We start from the raw sequence: 23,923 nt of genomic DNA on the forward strand, positions 1-23,923 counted from the left end.
TGCTAAGCTAAGATACACTCCCAGAGGGCTGCGGCTTAGCGTTTGCACGGCTGCTAAAAGCAGCTAGCGAGCAAACAACTCGGAATGAGGGCCAATGTGTGCTCACATACACAAATTGTACATAAAACTAAGTGTTTGGAAATTAACAGCTGAAAAATACCAGTAAACAGGTATTTGAACATTTAACTTTAATAAGTGCAACTTTTTTATGATCTAAACCTACATAACATTGCTTTTATCTCAAACGAGCCATGCACCACAAATTGGTTTTCCTCATTGCACTCCATGGTATCTTCTTAACAGCAATTACATCCTTCAATCTCCCTGCAACTCACTCCTCTGTACACACCCCACTTATCCACTCCCCTCTTATGAACACTCATTAGCTTTTTATTTACCTTTATACATTGACAATAACATCCACAACCTCTCACTATAAAAAATAATTCACAAAACCTCCTACACCCACATTTAACTCTCCTGTTTCTGATAGCTGGTGACATTTCACCAAATCTGGGACCCAACCACTTGCCCCACTCACATTCATCTGATTTGCAGCAATAGAAATCCATCAAACCTCATAACCATCATATGTCTTCCATCACCCTCCAGATCACTAAAATGTGCCTTTTGGAATGCACACTCTGTTTGTAACAAATGAACATCCATCCACGACCTCTTATATCTAACAACTTCAATTTGCTGGCTATAACAGAAACATGGCTCACACAATCAGACACAGACTCCCCTGCAGCACTGTCACATGGTGGTGTCCACTTCACACACACCTCCAGGTCTGGAAACAGTAAGGGAAGTGAGGTTGGATTATTACTTTCCCAATCTTTTGCATGTACAGTACTACAACAGGTTCCATCACTCACTTTTACATCTTTTGAAGTACATTCTATCAGGATTTTCACTCCTTTTCTCTCTGCATGTTACAGCTATCTATCGACCACCTGGGCAACACAAACAATTTATGGAAGATGTTTCTGCCTGGCTCCCTCACTTCCTATACTCTGAAATCTTCATATTCATCATGTGTCATTTCAATATTGCTATTGATAGTCCAAAATCTTCTGTTAATACCTCCAAACTACTCTCTCTAACCTCCTCTCTTGGCCTCTCCCAATGGACCGACTCTTCTACTCATCAGGAGAGCCACTACCTTGATCTAGTATTCACCAGACTGTGCTCAGTTTCTGAATTCACTAACACACCTTTCCCTCTCTCAGATCACAACCTTATGACCTGCATGTTCTTCTCCTTTACGTCAAACCCAGTCTCACTGAAGTCCTCCAATCCTCCTCAAACCTGCAGAAATATTAATGCAATTAAGTATCAAGAACTTTTCACCTCACTCCAACAACTGCTTTCGCATATTTGTGCATTCACTTCTGCTGTATCACACCTGAACCAGACTCTAGAAATAGCCCTTTATGAAGTGGTTCCAGTTACCTATCACACTCCACGAAGGCCTAGATATCAACCGTGACACTCTAAATTAACAAGACACCTACAAAACCTCTCACGTAAAGTTGATCTTAAATCTCGCATTCCAATCTACTTCCTCACATATAAGACTGTCTACCACTCTTATCATAATGCCCTGGACACAGCTAAACAAACATATTTCCAAACTCATCTCTGCTCAAGCCTCTAACCCCAAATGACTTTTTAATACATTTAAATAAATTCTTAAGCCTCCCTCACCCAACCCACCAGTCACTTTCAAGGCGCAAGATCTTGCTTCCTACTTCAAGGACAAGATTGATAAAATCCAAGAATAAATGGTATGCTTTTCGTAAGCTAGTGACCTGCTCAATTCCCTACCTGAACCCTCTGGCACTTTCTCTTCATTTGATCCCACAAGTATCAACGTTCTTCTCATCTTGCTTCTCTACTACCTCTCCTCTTGATCCTATACCCTCACAAATAAGTAAAGCTCTGTCTCCTATACTCATCCCAATCTTAATTTACATCTGTAATCACTTTCCACTAGTATCTTTCCTTCACTATTCAAGCATGCAGTGATTACTCCCATTCCGGGGGAAAAAAAATTCTGACCCTAACTCTTTTAAACTACCGTCTCATCTCTCAGCTCCCTTGCCTCTCCAAGCTACTAGAGAGACTTGCCTACACTCGCCTCACACACTTTCATAACTCACACAATTTATTGGACCAACTTACGTCGGGCTTTTGTTCTCAACACTCCACAGAGACAGCACTGACTAAAGTAGTGAATTATCTGGTCACTGCAAAGTCTAAAGGCCATTGCTCACTTTATATTCTTCTAGATTTCTCTTCTTTTGACACTGTTGACCACTCTCTTCTCATACATACAAACATTCCTTTCCTACCTATCTAATCGCTCCTTCAGTGTCCGCTTCTCTAAATCCACCTCCTCATTGTTACCTCTTTCAGTTGGAGTACCGCAAGGCTCAGTCTTAGGTCCTCTGCTTTTCTCAATCTATACCTCATCTCTTGGTAGACTAATCAGCTCTTTCGGATTTCAGTATCATATGTATGCAGAGACTCTCACCACTACAATCCATTCTGAATGCAGCTATGAGGCTAATCGTCCTTGTTAGATGTTCATCATCTGCAAATCTACTCTATCAGTTCCTCCCCATTGATAACCTGTATTCTACCATTGTCAATATAAAATAGATTTACTTACACACAAGTCCATTAACCAAACTACACCATGTACATCTCTTCACTTATCTCAAAATATCTCCCAACCCAACCTGTTCACTCTCCACGAGATCTACATCTTTCAGCCACACTCATTATTTGCTCCCATTTACAGTTGTAGGACTTTCTTCGGGCCGCACCCACTCTGTAGAATGCCCTACCACGCACAATAAGACTATTCTCTAGACTCCAAACCTTCAATCATTCCCTGAAAACTCACCTATTCAGGCAAGCTAATCAAATTCCAGAACCACTCGCATAACCTTCATAAGCTTTCCTATCTAATTACATCCCCACTGTACAGTCCACACATATCCTCATATATCTTCTCTTCCTTCACTTTCCCTTCCTTCTGACCTCAAGTCATCATTGCTGTGTGGCCATATCATGCAACCCACCAAGAACCTTTGCAATCTGGTGGATAACTATGCAATAGATTGCACTTTGCCTTGTGTGTAAATGCCTATTTCCCTATAAATTGTAAGCTTGCAAGCAGGGCCTTTCTACCTCTATGGCTGTCGGTTATTACCCATTTTTGTTGTATCACTGTTGTTTCCTATTGTAAAGTGCAAAGGAATTTGCTGTGCTGTATAAGAAACGGTTAATGAATAAATAAATAAATAAATAAATAAATTGAACAATGAGTATGCTAGATGCCCACCTAATAAAAGAACAAATGTGGGTGTTAAGTCTTCCAGTCAAAACCTACATTCAGGTGGTACGGTGTTCCCACAAAACAAGTCTCCTCAAACCCAAATGCAATGTGTAATTCAGAAGAGAGTAAGGCTACACACCAAGAGCGCAAGGCTACACACCAAGAGCGCAAGGCTACACACCAATAGATTTTTTAATTGAAACATGCTCCTTACTGCAGCGCACACCACACATTGCATGGGGGATGGGGGGCCTGGATAGCACATATAAACATAAATGCAATATTGTATGTAATATATGTGCTGGTTGCCTTACCTTGTGAATCAGTAGCGCTGTGTGTTTTACAGCCGCTAACACCTGGGGCAAAGCATTTGGCTTCACTTCTCCTTTTAATCCTGCCCACAGACTTCCAGGGGCTAGTTTCACAAGAGTCTGGAGGCAGGCTTAGAAGGAGAAGTGCAGGAGGCAGTCTTAGAAGGATAAGGGTGCAGCGGCAGCTGTGAAACGCACATCACTGCTGATCCCCAAGGTAAGGCAGCCAGCACATGTATTACATGCAACATTGAATGTATGTTAATAAGTCCTAACCAGCCGCCCCCCCCCCCCACACACACACACACACCCCCATGCAGCCCATGGGCAGCAGTCACCACTGCTCCATATAGCTATTTTATTGAAGCGAAATAAAAAAGAAATCTTGTGTATGTGTGTGCACATGTGACAGGAATATAGATTGTAAGCTCCACTGTGAAGAGACTAATGTACATGGCTAAATATATGTCTATAAAGCTCTGGGGAATATGTGATCAATATATAAATAACTGGTAATAATAAATAAATATTGCAAGCAACTTTTCACACATCTAGCCATTTTAAATAAGATTTATGGTTTCTTTTCAATCATTGAGGCTAAACGAGGGTCCCTTAGGAGATCATTCCAATTATTCTAAGGGCATGTCAGATTTTCCCTTAATTTAAATTTTACTTGATGGTAACTGTATATAGAGGATATGGGGTATATGCAATTAGCGGCGAATCGCGGCAAATTATCGCCGTTTTTTAATTCGACACAATTCGACAGGTGAATTCCGGCAGGTGGCTTCCGGAATTCACCATATTCAATGAAAAACGGATTCGACAGTCCCGCGGGCGAAAAACGGCCGATTTGCCGGATTTTGCTGCGATTTAAAAAAACGGAGAAAAACCCGGAAAAAAATGGCGTGGGGTCCCCCCTCCAAAGCATAACCAGCCTTGGGCTCTTCGAGCTGGTCCTGGTTCTAAAACTGCGGGGAAAAAATTGACAGGGGATCCCCCGTATTTTTAAAACCAGCACCGGGCTCTGCGCCTGGTGCTGGTGCAAAAAATACGGGGGACAAAAAGAGTAGGGGTCCCCCGTATTTTTTACACCAGCATCGGGCTCCACTAGCTGGACAGATAATGCCACAGCCGGGGGTCACTTTTATACAGTGCCCTGCGGCCGTGGCATTAAATATCCAACTAGTCACCCCTGGCCGGGGTACCCTGGGGGAGTGGGGACCCCTTCAATCAAGGGGTGTCCCCCCCAGCCACCCAAGGGCCAGTGGTGAAGCCCGAGGCTGTCCCCCCTATCCATGGGCTGCGGATGGGAGGCTGATAGCCTTGAGTAAAATGACAGAATATTGTTTTTTCCAATAGTACTACAAGTCCCAGCAAGCCTCCCCCGCAAGCTGGTACTTGGAGAACCACAAGTACCAGCATGCGGGAGAAAAACGGGCCCGCTGGTACCTGTAGTTCTACTGGGAAAAAATACCCAAATAAAAACAGTAGACACACACCGTGACAAGTACGACTTTATTACACACTGCCGACACACACATACTTACCTATGTTGACCCGCCGACTGCCACAGTCTCCGACGATCCGGGGTACCTGTGAAAAAAATTAGACTCACCTCAATCCAGTGTCCGGGAGATAATCCACGTACTTGTTAAAAAAAGAAAACGAACACGCGTACCAACGGACTGAAAGGGGTCCCATGTTTACACATCAGACCCCTTTCCCCGATTGCCGGGACACCACGTGACTCCTGTCACTGAGGTCCCTTCAGCCAATCAGGAAGCGCTACTTCCGTGGCGCTCACCTGATTGGCTGTGCGCGTGTGACCTCAGACAGCGCATCGCAAAGCCTCTCCATTACTTTCAATGGTGGGATCTTTGCGGGTAGCGGTGAGGTTACCCGCAGTCAGCCGCTGACCGCGGGTGACCTCACCGCTATCGCAAAGTTCCCACCATTGAATATAATGGAGAGGCTTTGCGATGCGCTGTCTGAGCTCAGACGCACACAGAGCCAATCAGCAGAGTGCAAGGACGTTGCACTTGTGATTGGCTGAAGAGACACTTCTGTGACAGCTGTCACGGGGGTGTCTGCATTCGTGGAAAGGGGTCTCATGTCTCAACATGGGACCCCTTTCAGTCCGCTGGTCGGGTGTTCGTTTATTTGTTTTGCCAAGTACGAGGATTTATATCTGGACACTGGATTGAGGTGAGTATAATTATCTTTTATTTTCAGGTACCCGTGGATTCTACTTGGAGAAGAGGACCGACTGCTTCGTGTCAACATAGGTAAGTATGTGTGTGTCGGCAGTGTGTAACAAAGTTGTACTTGTCACGGTGTGTGTCTCCTGTTTTTATTTGGGTATTTTTTTTCCAGTAGAACTACAGGTACCAGCGGGCCCGTTTTTCTCCCGCATGCTGGTACTTGTGGTTCTCCAAGTACCAGCTTGTGGGGGAGGCTTGCTGGGACTTGTAGTACTACTGGAAAAAACAATATTCTTTCAATTTTGACAAGGCTATCAGCCCCCCATCCGCAATCCTTGGATGGGGGGACAGCCTCTGGCTTCACCCCTGGCCCTTGGGTGGCTGGGGGGGGACCCCTTGATTGAAGGGGTCCCCACTCCCCCAGGGTACCCCGGCCAGGGGTGACTAGTTGGATATTTAATGCCACGGCCGCAAGGCACTGTATAAAAGTGACCCCCGGCTGTGGCATTATCTGTCCAGCTAGTGGAGCCCGATGCTGGTGTATAAAATACGGGGGACCCCTACTCTTTTTGTCCCCCGTATTTTTTGCACCAGCACCAGGCGCAGAGCCCGGTGCTGGTTTTAAAAATACGGGGGATCCCCTGTCAATTTCCCCCCCCCCGCATTTTTAGAACCAGGACCAGCTCGAAGAGCCCGAGGCTGGTTATGCTTTGGATGGGGGACCCCACGCCATTTTTTTTCTGAATTTTACCATTCCAGCTAAAAAAAAATAAAAAATAAAAAAATATATTATTTTAAAAAATATATAAATAATACTTGTGCCTCCAAAAAAGACAAACCAAGTACCTAATCCCTTCTAATATAAATAGATATGCTATTATCAATAAAAAAAAAACACAAAAAAAACATGTTTTAAATTTTTTTTATTAGTTTCACCCACCAAAGTGTTGCGGATTGAAAATGTCGAATTTACTGTCTAAAAGCACTGTTGTCGAATTTCCAAACTTCAATTGAATATACTTCGGTCGAATTGCAGCACTTGTATCATTGCAGAAAAGTCGAATTTGACAAAAGTCGAATTTCAAAAAGTCGAATTTTGAAAGTCCGTTTTTTGGACGGAAAGTACTGAATTGCATTGACGATTTTTTTTTTTGGCCGAAAAAGTCCAGAAATTCGACAATTTCGGGAATTCGACCGCAATTGCATATACCCCTATGTATTCTTTCTACGATTTAAAAAAATAAATATATCCTAACTGTTCTTCACAGGCCTGAGTGGCAGTGCAGTTCTTTTCTACTCTACAAAACTGAGAAATGAATATTTTATTCTCAATCTTGTTAAAACTCCACTTTAACATCATAAATAGCTATTTTAATCAACCATTTTTATAGATATTTTAGTGTTTACCTATCTCTAAGGATTCAATGGAGATACTTTCTACTTTGTAAGTACATATCTGATGAAAATCAGTATTCTCAATGTATTATAAAGTCACTGAAAGACTCCACTTAGTATCACTCCATACCATTAAAATAAAAAAAAAATATATATATATATATAGTTTTATATATATATATATACGGTATATATAGTTTTATATATATATATATATATATATATATATATAGTTATACGTGTATTCTTGTTCTCAATTAGCCATGTGAAAATTTACAAACATGGGTGCAAAAATATTCCCCATAGCAGTTCCACATACTGTATTTCTGCGTAAAATTGATATGGAAATGTAAAATAATTATGCTGTAGGATAAACATAATTAAAGTGCTTCTAAATGTATTATTATTGGTTTCCATGTCATGTAGATATCAACCAATGATATACTTTTATCATGTGGAATAGAAGTATGTAGTGACTGTACATCTGTTGTGATCCATTTCAACGCGCACGGGGGGGATGGGGGGTTCTGAGTACGCCCAAGAAACCCTGACAGACTAATTTTTGTTTTTGTTGTTGTACTGGATCCCCCTGCAAGAGTCTATAATTTAAGCCCAAGCCACATCAGTGCTTGACCACACCCCCTTTAGAGACCCATCAATCACATAATTTGGGGGTGGGACCTAATGACATGGTGCTCCCGGTGCCCATCCCCATCAGTGACTTGTTCTGGCTGATCTGCTGCTTCTGCTGCTACATGACCTGAGGCACAACTACTAGTAAGGCATGTGTGTGTGTGGTTGTGTGTGTTAAGGGCAGTGTCTTCCAATTTTTTTTAAATCATGGTGCTGTGGAGTATCAGAATTTTTCTCATGGCACCCCTAGGCCAACATTTTATTATTGAGAATTTTAAAAGTAAATATTAAATTAAATTAATTGTGTTTATATATCATCTTTATGTTTAGTTGTGTGGTGAGCGACAATATTTGCTCCTGTTTGTTCACATATTTCATGATTGACAGCCGCCCGCACTGGTTTTGCCTATTACCAGTATATATATATATATATATATATATACAAACAGGCAGCAAGCGTGGCACTCCAGGTGTCTAACACAATAAGTCACTCAGGCTGGCAGTGTTAGTAGCAACGTTACAATGCCGGTTTAATAGGGCATATTCCTCAGGTATACAAACATACATAAAAAGGTCCTACCTTAGATACTAGAGATATGCACAATGTACAGAAATGTAGCTGTATCTCAAGTATCTATTTATGTGTATATGAAGCTGACCTTGTATTTTTCTAGCTAGCATATGTTCATGTGTTTCTACAGTACGCAATCTCTGTTATGTTTGCAGCCAGCCCATGTTAGTGTTAAGTGTCATGGTGATTGGGAGCACTGCACTAGGATTTGACCTGCCGTCACTTCCTCTGAGCCGCCCGGAGCGGGCTGCGTCCCGCCGTCCGAATGTCGCCGAGCACAGGGTGAACATGCCGTATATAAGGTGGGACCTTTTTATGTATGTTTGTATACCTGAGGAATATGCCCTATTAAACCGGCATTGTAACGTTGTTACTAACACTGCCTGCCTGAGTGACTTATTGTGTTAGACACCTGGAGTGCCACACTTGCTGCCTGTTTGTATTCACATCTCCGCGGATGCACCTGATGCAGAACGAATGCTTAAAGGAGAGCCAGATCATATGTACTCTGTATATATATATATATATATATATATATATATTAGTTACCAGCCCATCAAATGATGAAACAATATAACAGTAATGTCTGTGCCGGCGACTGTGTGTGCCCAGGTGGAGCAAAAATTACCAGAGGTGAGTCAAAAACTGCCTGGAGCTGGGGGCTAGGTTGGACTTTGGCCAATAATACTGCTATGAAAAGCACAAGGGGAAGCAGTACTTATATCTACTTAACTGAAGGGGAGTGCAGTGTCAGGTGACCTATCCAGTTAGATTTGGGTGGGGTGTGTTCAATCTGCCATCTAATTTGCAGTGTAAAAATAAAGCAGCCAGTATTTACCCTGCACAGAAACAAAATAACCCACCCAAATCTAACTCTCTCTGCACATGTTATATCTGCCTCCCCTGCAGTGCACATGGTTTTGCCCAACTGCTAAAAAAATTCCTGCTGCGATCAACTTGGAATTACCCCCCATGAGTAAGAAACTAGAGAAGAAAGGGATTAGTGCAGTATAGTGGGTTTTGAAAACATTTAAGTGCTCTCTGCCCGACCTTTTGTGTCCAGTCTGTGTGTTATTTCATTTTGTTTTTACATTTTCACTATACTTTTGATTGCATATGGTGACTCTTGCTGAGACTACAGACTTTTGACTGTTATACATTATATACAGAGACATATACAAGTTACAAAATGTCATCTACTCCATCAAGTACATCATCGCTTATTTGTACCGTACTGCATTATTGTGAGAATGACCCATTGTATTCTGCATTTGGCTGAGAACGTTAACATATTTCCTTTACAGAATTTACCCTTGAGTTTTCCATGCAGAATTCCACCTATAATTTTTGTTCTCTTTAGATTTCGCTCATATTATACACTAAATACTGTATACCACATATAAGAATAAGTCATCAAAAGCTCTTTAATAGATTATAATTCAGTAGCAAAGCAAAAGCTGAATGTAGCTGCACCTTTCCTCCTCTCTAGAATTAGGTCACTGCTATTAATAGAATCACATGGACAAAGTTTAATCATTTAAACCACAGCTACTGTATACTATGAAGGTATAAAACATGTTTTGAAACAATGATGCTGTTATAATATTTATAGCTACATGCCCAAGAAATAATGATTTAATTTCTATGTTGTTTTAGACTGCTGCGGCACCTGCTCCGTTTGCTGAAGAAACAAGCTGCAAATGTGAAGCCCCACATGAGAAACTAACCATTGCTCAGGCCCGTTTAGGAACTCCAGGTGAGTCACGAGGTTGTTGATTAATTAAAGGACCAATTTGCAGAACGAATATACACTATCCTTATATATTTGGGGCCTCTCATTTCTTACTGCATGATGTTTATATGAAATTGTAGGATTTCTTCTGGACAGTGGGAGTATAGCATCTGTACCTTAAACCTAACCCTAAAATTGTGAAAAGTCAGGTGTCAGCATTGTGTCAATGTCAACATATTCAATGTCAACCTCAATGTCAAGATTCTGAATGTATACCGATAAATAGACTCCTTATTTCATGTATGTGTAACGTTATTCAATGGCTCAAGTGAGGCATTTATCTAAGTGGCTCCTTATAGGTTAAATGATCTTTAATCCTTGGACAGACTCAGCGGCGGCGCCTACCTTGGTAGAGGAAGAGGGCTGCCGCTGGCGATGCTCCCAGGTCTCCGCTGCCTCACCGCCGCCGTCTGGGTCCCAGCACCTGTACTATGTACAGTTCACAGATGCCAGAACCCGATGCATGCACAGTAGTGGCAATGGTACTGTGCATTTGAGAAACCACTGCTTCTATGGACTGCATCAGCTACAGCCCATAGAAGCCGGCTAGGCAGGGAGCTGGCTTCCCACAGGAAGTGAAGTGTGATTAAAATAATACAAAAATATGTACAAAGTGATAGGGAAAATCATAAGTGTTAATAAAGTGTTAGGGTGTGCCGACCTGAAGCCGCCCAGCCATACCGACACAGGGGCCACCGCACCCCACACCCACCCCATAAATAATTACACATATGTCTGGGTCTAAATGCCCAGTGTAAGGCCACATAATAATGGCTCCTACCAGTGGCATAACTAGAAATTTTTCTCCCCCAAGCCAAAAAATTCTTCGGCGCCAAGTCCCCCCCCAATCCCCCATCCCCCATAATTGGCACTAGTAAAGAGACAAACATGCGCGCACCGCAAAAAAGGGCGTGGCTTCGTTGCAATGGGTGTGGCTTCACATAAAGGGGCGTGGTATTGCAGGAAAAGACTACCTTATACCCCAGTTTTGCAACCTGCACGCCCAGACGTTAGCCACCACAGGAAAGAAAAATAATCCTGATTCATGCCCCTTACATTATTTGTCATTTTTCCTCCTTATAGTAATGCCCAGTATACATTATGCCACATACTGCAATGGACCTTAGACATTATGCCACACACAATAATGCACATGACACAATATGCACACACCGTAATGCCCCTGACACATTATGCCATACAACGTAATGCCTGTGACACATTATAACAGGAATCGCAATGCCCGTTATACATTATGCTACACACTGCAATGCCCCTGATACATTATAGCACATACAATATCTGTGACACATTATGACACACACTGCAATGACCCTGAGACGTTATACCACATACCACAATGCCCGTGATATAGTATACAACACACCGTAATGCCTGACACATTATGACACACACCGTAATGTCCGTGATACATTATGCCACACACTGCAATGACCCTGAGACATTATACCACATATCACAATGCCCGTGATATAGTATACCATACACCATAATGCCTGTGACACATACCGCAATGCCCGTTATACCCTATGCCACACACCGCAATGCCCGTTATACATTATGCCACACTGCAATGCCCCTGAGACATTATACCACATACCACAATGCCCGTGATATAGTATGCCACACACCGTAATGCCTGTGACACATTATGACACACACCGCAATGTCCGTGATACATTATGCCACACACCGTAATGCCCATTACACATTGAGTCCTACAGTAATGCTTCTAATTACTTTTAAATTACCTGCTCATTGCCAGGGGTTTCATGCTCTTAATTCCATGCACGGTGCCAGGGGTTTTCATTCCCAGGGTGTCATGCTTGTTGCCAGGGGTTTCATGCACTGGGTGTCATGCTCGTTGCCAGGGGTTTCATGCACTGGGTGTCATGCTCGTTGCTAGGGGGTAGTGCTTGTTGCTAGGGCTGTGCTCCCAGTGCCACATATGCCCGCAGTGCCAGATATTCCCCTACAGTGCCAGGTACTCACATGTCCCGAGTGCCATATATAGCCCCCCCCCCCCCCATGTGCCAGGTACACATATACCTCCCCAGTGCCACATATGCCCCCAGTGCCAGATATTCCCCCACAGTGCCAGGTACTCACATGCCCCCAGTGCCAAATATAGCCCCCCCCCATGTGCCAGGTACACATATACCCCCCCAGTGCCACATATGCACCCTCAGTGACACATATGCCCCCCAAAGTGCTCCCCCTCCCCTTGTGCCGAATATGCTCCATCAGTGCCAGTTAAATTCCCCCCCCCCCCACGCTCCCCCGCTGTTTTGTGATGGAGGGACACGGAGGGCACAGCGCACGCCTCTCCTGTGTCCCTCCTGGGTCTCCGGCGGGTCTGTTAAAGGAAGTGCCGGTTCGTGAGCCAATCAGAGCTCATGAACGGCACTTCACAGGAGAGGCGCGCGCTGTGCTCTCCGTGTCCCTCCATCACAGCAGCGGAGGGAGAGGAGGCCGCAGATTGACATGCGGACGCTCGTCCGCATGTCAATCTGCGCTAAATCAGTGAAATCAGATTGTGATATCACTCAGGTGCTAAAAGGGAGGGGTAATTCTGTGTAAGAAAAAACAATTTGTGTTCCCTAATGCACACTGAGTGAATAATAATACTACATAATAATCAGATAATATGGAGATATTAGTTGCGTATATCTGCAGATATAGGGTTAAGCCCCCAGGCCTAGTATTAGGGACCCCCAGTGACGGAGAAGCCTTGCCGATTGGCCTGGGGGCTTAACCCGCGTCATACTTTTACAACGGCCGATGTAGTTTCACACAGGGTCTAGCGGATTTTTTCAGTCGCACTGCTGACCGCAGAGTGATTGACATGAAGTGGGCATTTCTGGGTGGCAACTGACTATTTTCAGGGAGTGTTCGAAAAAACGCAGGCGTGCCAGGAAAAACGCAGGCGTGGCTGGGTGAACGCTGGGCGTGTTCATGACGTCAAAACAGGAACTGAATAGTCTGAAGTGATCGCAAGCGCTGAGTAGGTATTGAGCCGCTCTAAAACTGCAACAAAAAAAACTTTGCCGCCGCTCTGAGATCCTTTCGTTCGCACTTCTGCTAAACTAAAATACACTCCCAGTGGGAAGCGGCATAGCGTTTGCACGGCTACTAAAAACAGCTAGCGAGCGATCAACTTGGAATGACCACCTTTGACATTGACGGTGACGTTTTCTCTCTCGTTATGGGACTTATGTCCCCACAGCTATCATTTGAAATCTTTGCACCCTTTATTTACTCCCTTATGGAATAACCAACAATTATCTCTGGGTCAAACCCATGGACATTCCAGTGTTGGGCACACCACAATCTTCTATTTCTTATTCAGTTAGCACCTCTGCATACCTTCCTGGACTTTGATGATCTCCAATTGCATTTTGATCTCCCACACCAGTGGCACATGCATGGATGGGGAAGGGGACTTTTGTGTACGTATGTATGTATGTATGTATGTATGTATGTATGTATGTTACTCACACACAAGGCAATTAATCAAACTACACCAAAGTACATATCTTTGCTTTTCTCGAAATTTCTCCCAACTTAACTCTTTGCTCTGCACAAGATCTACATCTTTCATCCACAATCATTATTCGCTCCCATTCATGATTGCTGGACATTCTTGGGGATGCACCCATTCTGTGGCATGCCCTCCCACGCACAATAAGACTCCTCTAGTCTCCAAACCAGCATTCCCTGAAAACTCACCTCTTCAGACAAGCTTACTAAATTCTGGAGCCACCCACTATAACCTTCAGAAACTTTACTATCCAGTTACATCCCCAGTGTACAGTCCTCACATATTTTCTCTTTTTTCACTTTCCCATCCTACTGACCCCAGGCCAACGTTGCTGTGTGACCATATCATACAGCCCACAAAGAACCTCTGCAATCTGGTGAACCATTATGCAATAGATAACACATATCCTTGTTTTCTCTGACGTCCTAGTGGATGCTGGGACTTCCGTAAGGACCATGGGGAATAGCGGCTCCGCAGGAGACTGGGCACAAAAGTAAAAGCTTTAGACTAGCTGGTGTGCACTGGCTCCTCCCCCTATGACCCTCCTCCAAGCCCCAGTTAGATTTTTGTGCCCGAACGAGAAGGGTGCAGGCTAGGTGGCTCTCCTGAGCTGCTTAGAAGTAAAAGTTTAAATAGGTTTTTTATTTTCAGTGAGTCCTGCTGGCAACAGGCTCACTGCATCGTGGGACTAAGGGGAGAAGAAGCGAACTCCCCTGCGTGCAGAGTGGATTGGGCTTCTTGGCTACTGGACATTAGCTCCAGAGGGACGATCACAGGTTCAGCCTGGATGGGTCCCGGAGCCGCGCCGCCGGCCCCCTTACAGAGCCAGAAGAGCGAATAGGTCCGGAGAAAGCGGCGGCAGAAGACGTTCCTGTTTTCAAATAAGGTAGCGCACAGCACTGCAGCTGTGCGCCATTGCTCTCGGCACACTTCACACTCCGGTCACTGAGGGTGCAGGGCGCTGGGGGGGAGCGCCCTGAGACGCAATAAAACACTATAAAAACCTTATATGGCTAAAGAAATGCATCACATATAGCTCCTGGGCTATATGGATGCATTTAACCCCTGCCAGTTTTCCTGAAAAAAGCGGGAGAAAAGGCCGCCGTGAAGGGGGCGGAGCCTTTCTCCTCAGCACACAAGCGCCATTTTCTTTCACAGCCTCCGCTGGAAGGACGGCTCCCTGACTCTCCCCTGCAGTCCTGCTACAGAATCAGGGTAAAACAAGAGAGGGGGGGCACTATTGGCAGCAAATATAAAACAGCAGCTATAAAGGGAGAAACACTTATATAAGGTTATCCCTGTATATATATATATATAGCGCTCTGGTGTGTGCTGGCAAACTCTCCCTCTGTCTCCCCAAAGGGCTCGTGGGGTCCTGTCCTCTATCAGAGCATTCCCTGTGTGTGTGCTGGGTGTCGGTACGATTGTGTCGACATGTATGAGGAGGAAAATGATGTGGAAGCAGAGCAATTGCCTGTGTTAGTGATGTCACCCCCTAGGGAGTCGACACCTGATTGGATGGTCGTATTTAAAGAATTACGTGACAATGTCAGCACTTTGCAAAAAACTGTTGACGACATGAGACAGCCGACAAACCAATTAGTGCCTGTTCAGGCGTCTCAGACACCGTCAGGAGCGCTAAAACGCCCGTTACCTCAGATGGTCGACACAGACCCAGACACGGATACTGAATCCAGTGTCGAGGGTGAGGAGACAAACGTAATGTCCAGTAGGGCCACACGTTACATGATCACGGCAATGAAGGAGGCATTGAACATTTCTGACACTACAAGTACCACAAAAAAGGGTATTATGTGGGGTGTGAAAAAACTACCAGTAGTTTTTCCTGAATCAGATGAATTAAATGAGGTGTGTGATAAAGCGTGGGTTTCCCCCGATAAAAAACTGCTGATTTCTAATAAATTATTGGCACTATACCCTTTCCCGCCAGAGGTTAGGGCACGTTGGGAAACACCCCCTAGGGTAGATAAGGCGCTCACACGCTTATCAAAACAAGTGGCGTTACCGTCTCCTGATATGGCCGCCCTCAAGGAACTAGCTGATAGAAGGCTGGAAAATATCCTAAAAGGTATATACACACATACCGGTGTTATACTGCGACCAGCAATTGCCTCAGCCTGGATGTGCAGCGCTGGAGTGGCTTGGTCGGATTCCCTGACTGAAAATATTGATACCCTGGATAGGGACAGTATATTATTAACTATAGAGCATTTAAAGGATGCATTACTATATATGCGAGATGCACAGAGGGATATTTGCACCCTGGCATCTAGAGTGAGTGCGATGTCCATTTCTGCCAGAAGAACGTTATGGACGCGACAGTGGTCAGGTGATGCGGATTCCAAACGACATATGGAAGTATTGCCGTATAAAGGGGAGGAGTTATTTGGGGTCGGTCTATCGGACCTGGTGGCCACGGCAACGGCTGGAAAATCCACCTTTTTACCCCAGGTCACCTCTCAGCAGAAAAAGACACCGTCTTTTCAAACTCAGTCCTTTCGTCCCTATAAGGGCAAGCGGGAAAAAGGCCGCTCATTTCTGCCCCGGGGCAGAGGAAGGGGAAAAAGACTACACCAGACAGCCTCTTCCCAGGAGCAGAAGCCCTCCCCCGCTTCTGCCAAGTCTTCAGCATGACGCTGGGGCTCTACATGCGGACTCAGGCACGGTGGGGGGTCGTCTCAAGAAATTCAGCGCGCAGTGGGCTCACTCGCAAGTGGACCCCTGGATCCTGCAGGTAGTATCACAGGGGTACAAATTGGAATTCGAGACGTCTCCCCCTCGCCGGTTCCTGAAGTCTGCTCTACCAACGTCTCCCTCCGACAGGGAGGCAGTATTGGAAGCTATTCACAAGCTGTATTCCCAGCTGGTGATAATCAAGGTACCCCTCCTACAACAGGGAAAGGGGTATTATTCCACGCTGTTTGTGGTACCGAAGCCGGACGGCTCGGTGAGACCAATTTTAAATCTAAAATCTTTGAACACTTACATAAAAAGGTTCAAATTCAAGATGGAGTCACTCAGAGCAGTGATAGCGAACCTGGAAGAAGGGGACTATATGGTATCTCTAGACATCAAAGATGCTTATCTCCATGTCCCAGTCTACCCTTCTCACCAAGGGTACCTCAGGTTTGTGATACAAAACTGTCATTATCAGTTTCAGACGCTGCCGTTTGGATTGTCCACGGCACCACGGGTCTTTACCAAGGTAATGGCCGAAATGATGATTCTTCTTCGAAGAGAAGGCGTATTAATTATCCCTTACTTGGACGATCTCCTGATAAGGGCAAGGTCCAGGGAACAGTTAGAGGTCGGAGTAGCACTATCTCAAGTAGTGCTACGTCAGCACGGGTGGATTCTAAATATCCCAAAATCACAGCTGATTCCAACAACACGTCTACTGTTCCTAGGGATGATTCTGGACACAGTCCAGAAAAAGGGTTTTCTCCCGGAGGAGAAGGCCAGGGAGTTATCCGAGCTAGTCAGGAACCTCCTAAAACCAGGACAAGTGTCAGTGCATCAATGCACGAGAGTCCTGGGAAAAATGGTGGCTTCTTACGAAGCGATTCCATTCGGAAGATTCCATGCAAGAACTTTTCAGTGGGATCTGCTGGACAAATGGTCCGGATCGCATCTTCAGATGCATCAGCGGATAACCCTATCTCCAAGGACAAGGGTGTCTCTCCTGTGGTGGTTACAGAGGGCTCATCTTCTAGAGGGCCGCAGATTCGGCATTCAGGATTGGATGCTGGTGACCACGGATGCCAGCCTGAGAGGCTGGGGAGCAGTCACACAGGGAAAAAATTTCCAGGGCTTGTGGTCAAGCATGGAAACGTCTCTTCACATAAATATCCTAGAACTAAGGGCCATTTACAATGCCCTAAGTCAGAAGCTGCAAGGATTCTCCGCTGGGCGGAAAATCATGTGATAGCACTGTCAGCAGTGTTCATTCCGGGAGTGGACAACTGGGAAGCAGACTTCCTCAGCAGACACGACCTCCACCCGGGGGAGTGGGGACTTCATCCAGAAGTCTTCCAAGTGATTGTAAACCGTTGGGAAAAACCAAAGGTGGACATGATGGCGTCCCGTCTCAACAAGAAACTGGACAGATATTGCGCCAGGTCAAGGGACCGTCAGGCAATAGCGGTGGACGCTCTGGTAACACCGTGGGTGTTCCAGTCGGTGTATGTGTTCCCTCCTCTGCCTCTCATACCAAAAGTACTGAGAATCATAAGAAGGAAAGGAGTAAGAACTATACTCGTGGCTCCGGATTGGCCAAGAAGAACTTGGTACCCGGAGCTGCAAGAGATGCTCACGGAGGACCCGTGGCCTCTACCTATAAGAAAGGACCTGATTCAGCAGGGACCTTGCCTGTTCCAAGACTTACCGCGGCTGCGTTTGACGGCATGGTGGTTGAACGCCGGATCCTGAAGGAAAAAGGCATTCCAGATGAAGTCATCCCTACCCTGATCAAAGCCAGGAAGGATGTAACCGCAAAACATTATCACCGCATTTGGCGGAAATATGTTGCGTGGTGTGAGGCCAAGAAGGCCCCTACAGAGGAATTTCAACTGGGTCGTTTCCTGCATTTCCTGCAAGCAGGATTGTCTATGGGCCTAAAATTAGGATCCATTAAGGTTCAAATTTCGGCCCTGTCGATCTTCTTCCAGAAGGAACTGGCTTCAGTTCCTGAAGTCCAGACTTTTGTAAAGGGGGTACTGCATATACAGCCTCCCTTTGTGCCTCCAGTGGCACCCTGGGATCTCAATGTGGTTTTGGGATTCCTAAAATCACATTGGTTCGAACCACTTGCCACAGTGGATTTAAAATATCTCACATGGAAAGTGGTAATGCTGTTAGCCCTGGCTTCAGCCAGGCGCGTATCAGAATTGGCGGCTTTATCCTATAAAAGCCCTTACCTGATATTTCATTCGGATAGGGCGGAATTGAGGACTCGTCCTAAATTTCTCCCTAAGGTGGTTTCAGCGTTTCACATGAACCAACCTATTGTGGTACCTGCGGCTACTAGGGACTTGGAGGACTCCAAGTTGCTGGACGTAGTCAGGGCCCTGAAAATATATGTTTCCAGGACGGCTGGAGTCAGAAAATCTGACTCGCTGTTTATACTGTATGCACCCAACAAGCTGGGTGCTCCTGCTTCTAAGCAGACGATTGCTCGTTGGATTTGTAATACAATTCAGCTTGCACATTCTGTGGCAGGCCTGCCACAGCCAAAATCTGTTAAAGCCCATTCCACAAGGAAGGTGGGCTCATCTTGGGCGGCTGCCCGAGGGGTCTCGGCTTTACAACTTTGCCGAGCAGCTACTTGGTCAGGGGCAAACACGTTTGCTAAATTCTACAAATTTGATACCCTGGCTGAGGAGGACCTTGAGTTCTCTCATTCGGTGCTGCAGAGTCATCCGCACTCTCCCGCCCGTTTGGGAGCTTTGGTATAATCCCCATGGTCCTTACGGAAGTCCCAGCATCCACTAGGACGTCAGAGAAAATAAGAATTTACTTACCGATAATTCTATTTCTCGTAGTCCGTAGTGGATGCTGGGCGCCCATCCCAAGTGCGGATTGTCTGCAATACTTGTATATAGTTATTGTTACAAAAAAATCGGGTTGTTTATTGTTGTGAGCCATCTTTTCAGAGGCTCCTACGTTTATCATACTGTTAACTGGGTTCAGATCACAGGTTGTACGGTGTGATTGGTGTGGCTGGTATGAGTCTTACCCGGGATTCAAAATCCTTCCTTATTATGTACGCTCGTCCGGGCACAGTATCCTAACTGAGGCTTGGAGGAGGGTCATAGGGGGAGGAGCCAGTGCACACCAGCTAGTCTAAAGCTTTTACTTTTGTGCCCAGTCTCCTGCGGAGCCGCTATTCCCCATGGTCCTTACGGAAGTCCCAGCATCCACTACGGACTACGAGAAATAGAATTATCGGTAAGTAAATTCTTATTTATTAATGCCTATTCTTCCTATAGATTGTAAACTTGTGAGCAGGGCCTTCCTACCTCTATGACTGTCTGTTATTACCTAGTTACTGCGCTATATAAGAAACTGTTAATAAATAAAATAATTAAATGTACAGTATGTACATTATGTATTTGGTGTGTTATGTATCTGCCAGTTTAGGGCACCCTGCTGCACATTCGGTAGACCTGCCCTAAACTGGTCCCAAACTGGGCTGAAATCCATGCTCTCATCAAGTCAGTCACTAATGACCAAATACCTGACTCTACCCTCTTTTCCCTCCTACCCAGACCTATTTCAAACTCACCTACACATTTTTAAAAACAAATCAGCCATATTCTCAATACAGCTAAATGTCAGATAGTAGTGTCCTGCTCCTGGATAGCGAAGGACACACCCTCCTACACTGCCACTGTGAATAGCAACTGGTCCACATATAGCATGGAAATCATTACTTCCGTACTACATAACATCCCAGACTGCTTTAGGAAAGTCCGGTCTCTTGGGACTGAGGCCAAACCCCCTCAGAATACAATCGAATCTACTGTAGTCTAATTTTGTTCCTGTCTGTTTTGTCTTAGCAGCAGTTCCTCTCCCTTCTCTTGCCACCTTCCTTACTCCTTTTGTACTCTTTCTGTCCATCCTTGCTTTCCTCTACTAGTTTGCATTGAATGTTTTTTTTTTCTTCTTCTTTGTCCTTCTTATCATTAAACTAATTCTGATTTCTGCATTATTGTTACACATACCCCACCCCATTTATTTTCCCACCCTCTTCCTCTCCGAACCTATTCACATGCTGTGTTATCTCTTGCTACAATTTATCTGTCCTCTTGAAAACCCAATAGACTTTGATTTTAAAAATAAATAAATAACTTGTAAGTGACCTAAAATGAAAGAGTGTAAGTGATCTGGCTAGTGCACCTGAAGAAAGACCCAATTGCCCTAAAATGTACCCACAGGCACAGTGCCATATCCCAGCCAGTAGATATCTATAAGTGACTAGTGCAATCAGCTGAATCCATCTATCATGCACAGAAGAATACTAAATCTCATGATCTGATTACATGGGATTGTCAGTGTTCAGCTATTCATGTATTCTGTTTAAGGAGCAAATTATTAATTGTGTGATTGAATCCTGTTTCACCTTATGTGTGATTTCCCTTAGTGATTATGCGTGATTATAGCATGTGTGCTCTGTATTGCTTTATTATACCATATGGTGATGGAGGGAACATTGTAGTGCTCAGAAAGAGATTAGCGTGACGTATATAAATCAGCCATTGCTTACGGATATCTTGGGGCTGGGAACACAGATGGCAGAAGAGCCAAGAATAGCAGCCTTACATGTTGCACAAGTTCTCATTTGGAATGGAATTTCTTTGTTAGGTGACAAACAAATTACAGGCATATAAAAGAAAAATAGCCTAGCCATTGTGATAATACAAATTGTATTGTACCATGAAAATGTCTTTTCTTTAGTGCGGCACAGTTGATCCTGCAATTTTCTTCTCAGTGATTATACTTAAATAGACCACTGCATTATATAAAATCAAAATAGTGTACACAGACTGTTCATCCTTTATACTAAGGCCTGGCTATAGAAACGGAAGGGGGTGTGCCACCTCCAAGTCCTCTTCCATTTCTTCATATTTCCTCCAGCAAAATGTACAGTGTATTAATATAATGAAAATTATCTGATTGCCAGAAGCTTATTTACTAGGCCATGCCAGCAACAGATAATGGGTAGCTTGTGTAAATACTAGTGATGTGCACCGGAAATTTTTCGGGTTTTGGTTTTGGATTCGGTTCCGCGGCCGTGTTTTGGATTCGGACGCGTTTTGGCAAAATCTCCCTGAAATTTTTTTGGTCGGATTCGGGTGTGTTTTGGATTCGTTTTTTTTTTTTTTTACAAAAAACCCTCAAAAACAGCTTAAATCATAGAATTTGGGGGTCATTTTGATCCCATAGTATTAACCTCAATAACCATAATTTCCAGTCTATTCTGAACACCTCACAATATTATTTTTAGTCCTAAAATTTGCACCGAGGTCGCTGGATGTCTAAGCTAAGCAACCCAAGTGGCCGACACAAACACCTGGCCCATCTAGGAGTGGCACTGCAGTGTCAGACAGGATGGTACTTCAAAAAAATAGTCCCCAAACAGCACATGATGCAAAGAAAAAAAAGAGGCGCACCAAGGTCGCTGTGTGACTAAGCTAAGCGACACAAGTGGCCGACACAAACACCTGGCCCATCTAGGAGTGGCACTGCAGTTTTCTAGCGAGAGGATGAGTGCTTCCATCCTCATGTGAAGCTGAACCACTAGTCAAGAACATAGGCCAGGGCCTCAGCCGTTCCTTGCCACTCCGTGTCGTAAATGGCATATTGGCTAGTTTACGCTTCTCCTCAGACGCTTTTAATTTTTGGGTCATTTTACTGAACTTTTGGATTTTACATGCTCTCTACTATGACATTGGGCATCGGCCTTGGCAGACGACGTTGATGGCATTTCATCGTCTCAGCCATGACTAGTGGCAGCAGCTTCAGCACGAGGTGGAAGTGGATCTTGATCTTTCCCTATTTTACCCTCCACATTTTTGTTCTCCATTTTTTAATGTGTGGAATTATATGCCAGTATCAATAGCAATGGCCTACTACTATATATACTGCGCACAACTGAAATGCACCACAGGTATGGATGGATAGTATACTTGACGACACAGAGGTAGGTAGAGCAGTGGCCTTCCGTACCGTACTGCTATATATACTGGTGGTCACTGTCAGCAAACTGCAAAACTAAAATGCACCACAGGTATAGAATCTAGATGGATAGTATACTTGACGACACAGAGGTAGGTAGAGCAGTGGCCTTCCGTACCGTACTGCTATATATACTGGTGGTCACTGGTCAGCAAAACTCTGCACTGTACGCCTCCTATATAATACAGCTGCTCCCCAGTCCCCACAATTAAGCAGTGTGAGCACAGATATATGCAGCACACTGAGCACAGATATGGAGTGTTTTTCAGGCAGACAACGTATACTGGTGGTCACTGGTCAGCAAAACTCTACACTGTACTCCTCCTATATAATACAGCTGCTCCCCAGTCCCCACAATTAAGCAGTGTGAGCACAGATATATGCAGCACACTGAGCACAGATATGTAGTGTTTTTCAGGCAGACAACGTATACTGGTGGTCACTGGTCAGCAAAACTCTGCACTGTACTCCTCCTATATAATACAGCTGCTCCCCAGTCCCCACAATTAAGCAGTGTGAGCACAGATATATGCAGCACACTGAGCACAGATATGGAGTGTTTTTCAGGCAGACAACGTATACTGGTGGTCACTGTCAGCAAAACTCTGCACTGTACTCCTCCAATATAATAATACAGCTGCTCCCCAGTCCCCACAATTAAGCAATAAGCAGCACAAATATTATTAATAAACGGAGAGGACGCCAGCCACGTCCTCTCCCTAACATTTCCAATGCACGAGTGAAAATGGCGGCGACGCGCGGCTGCTTATATAGAATCCGAATCTTGCGAGAATCCGAGAGCGGGATGATGACGTTCGGGCGCGCTTGGATTAACCGAGCCATACGGGAGAATCCGAGTATGCCTCGGACCCGTGTAAAATGGGTGAAGTTCGGGGGGCTTCGGTTTCCGAGGAACCGAACCCGCTCATCACTAGTAAATACCAGAACTATGGGCCTACCTCAGTCCTGATCGCTGCTGTGCGTTTTTGCAGCGGTCTGCGATCAGATAGCAGCCGCCCCTAGAGAGTGAAAACCCGTCCCATGCAACTGTGTGAATGCATGTGTACGCCATGCAAAAACTTTGCCAGACAGCGGACATCTGTAAATCTGTTTGCAACTCACTCACCATGGAATTAATTTTCCAGTCTGTGCAGTCTGGGGGTAATTCTGACCTGATCGCTCGCTAGCAGTTTTTTGCAGCGCTGCGATCAGATAGTTGCCGCCTACAGGGAAGTGTATTTTAGCTGTGCAAGTGTGTGAATGCATGTGCAACCGAGCGGTTCAACTAAACTTTGTGCTCTTCACTTTTATCCCTCCTTTACCTACTCCCCACGGGCATATACTCC

The 23,923-nt window shown here is 44.9% G+C and overlaps 1 protein-coding gene across 5 annotated transcripts in view; it reads left to right on the forward strand.

Moving 5' to 3' along the window:
- Nucleotides 1-23,923, forward strand: part of PCYT1B (phosphate cytidylyltransferase 1B, choline) — a 285,710-nt gene that overhangs the window by 176,879 nt on the left and 84,908 nt on the right. For 4 of the 5 annotated variants that reach the window (XM_063955702.1, XM_063955703.1, XM_063955704.1 and 1 more), the window contains exon 2: nucleotides 10,123-10,222. In XM_063955702.1, coding sequence (XP_063811772.1) covers nucleotides 10,123-10,222 — 100 coding nt within the window. Of the gene's footprint in view, nucleotides 1-9,945; nucleotides 10,033-10,122; nucleotides 10,223-23,923 lie in introns of those variants that run through there. The other variant, XM_063955705.1, reaches the window with a different exon arrangement.

The sequence above is a fragment of the Pseudophryne corroboree genome, chromosome 2, assembly GCF_028390025.1.
Source record: "Pseudophryne corroboree isolate aPseCor3 chromosome 2, aPseCor3.hap2, whole genome shotgun sequence".
In the NCBI taxonomy this organism is placed as follows: domain Eukaryota; kingdom Metazoa; phylum Chordata; class Amphibia; order Anura; family Myobatrachidae; genus Pseudophryne; species Pseudophryne corroboree.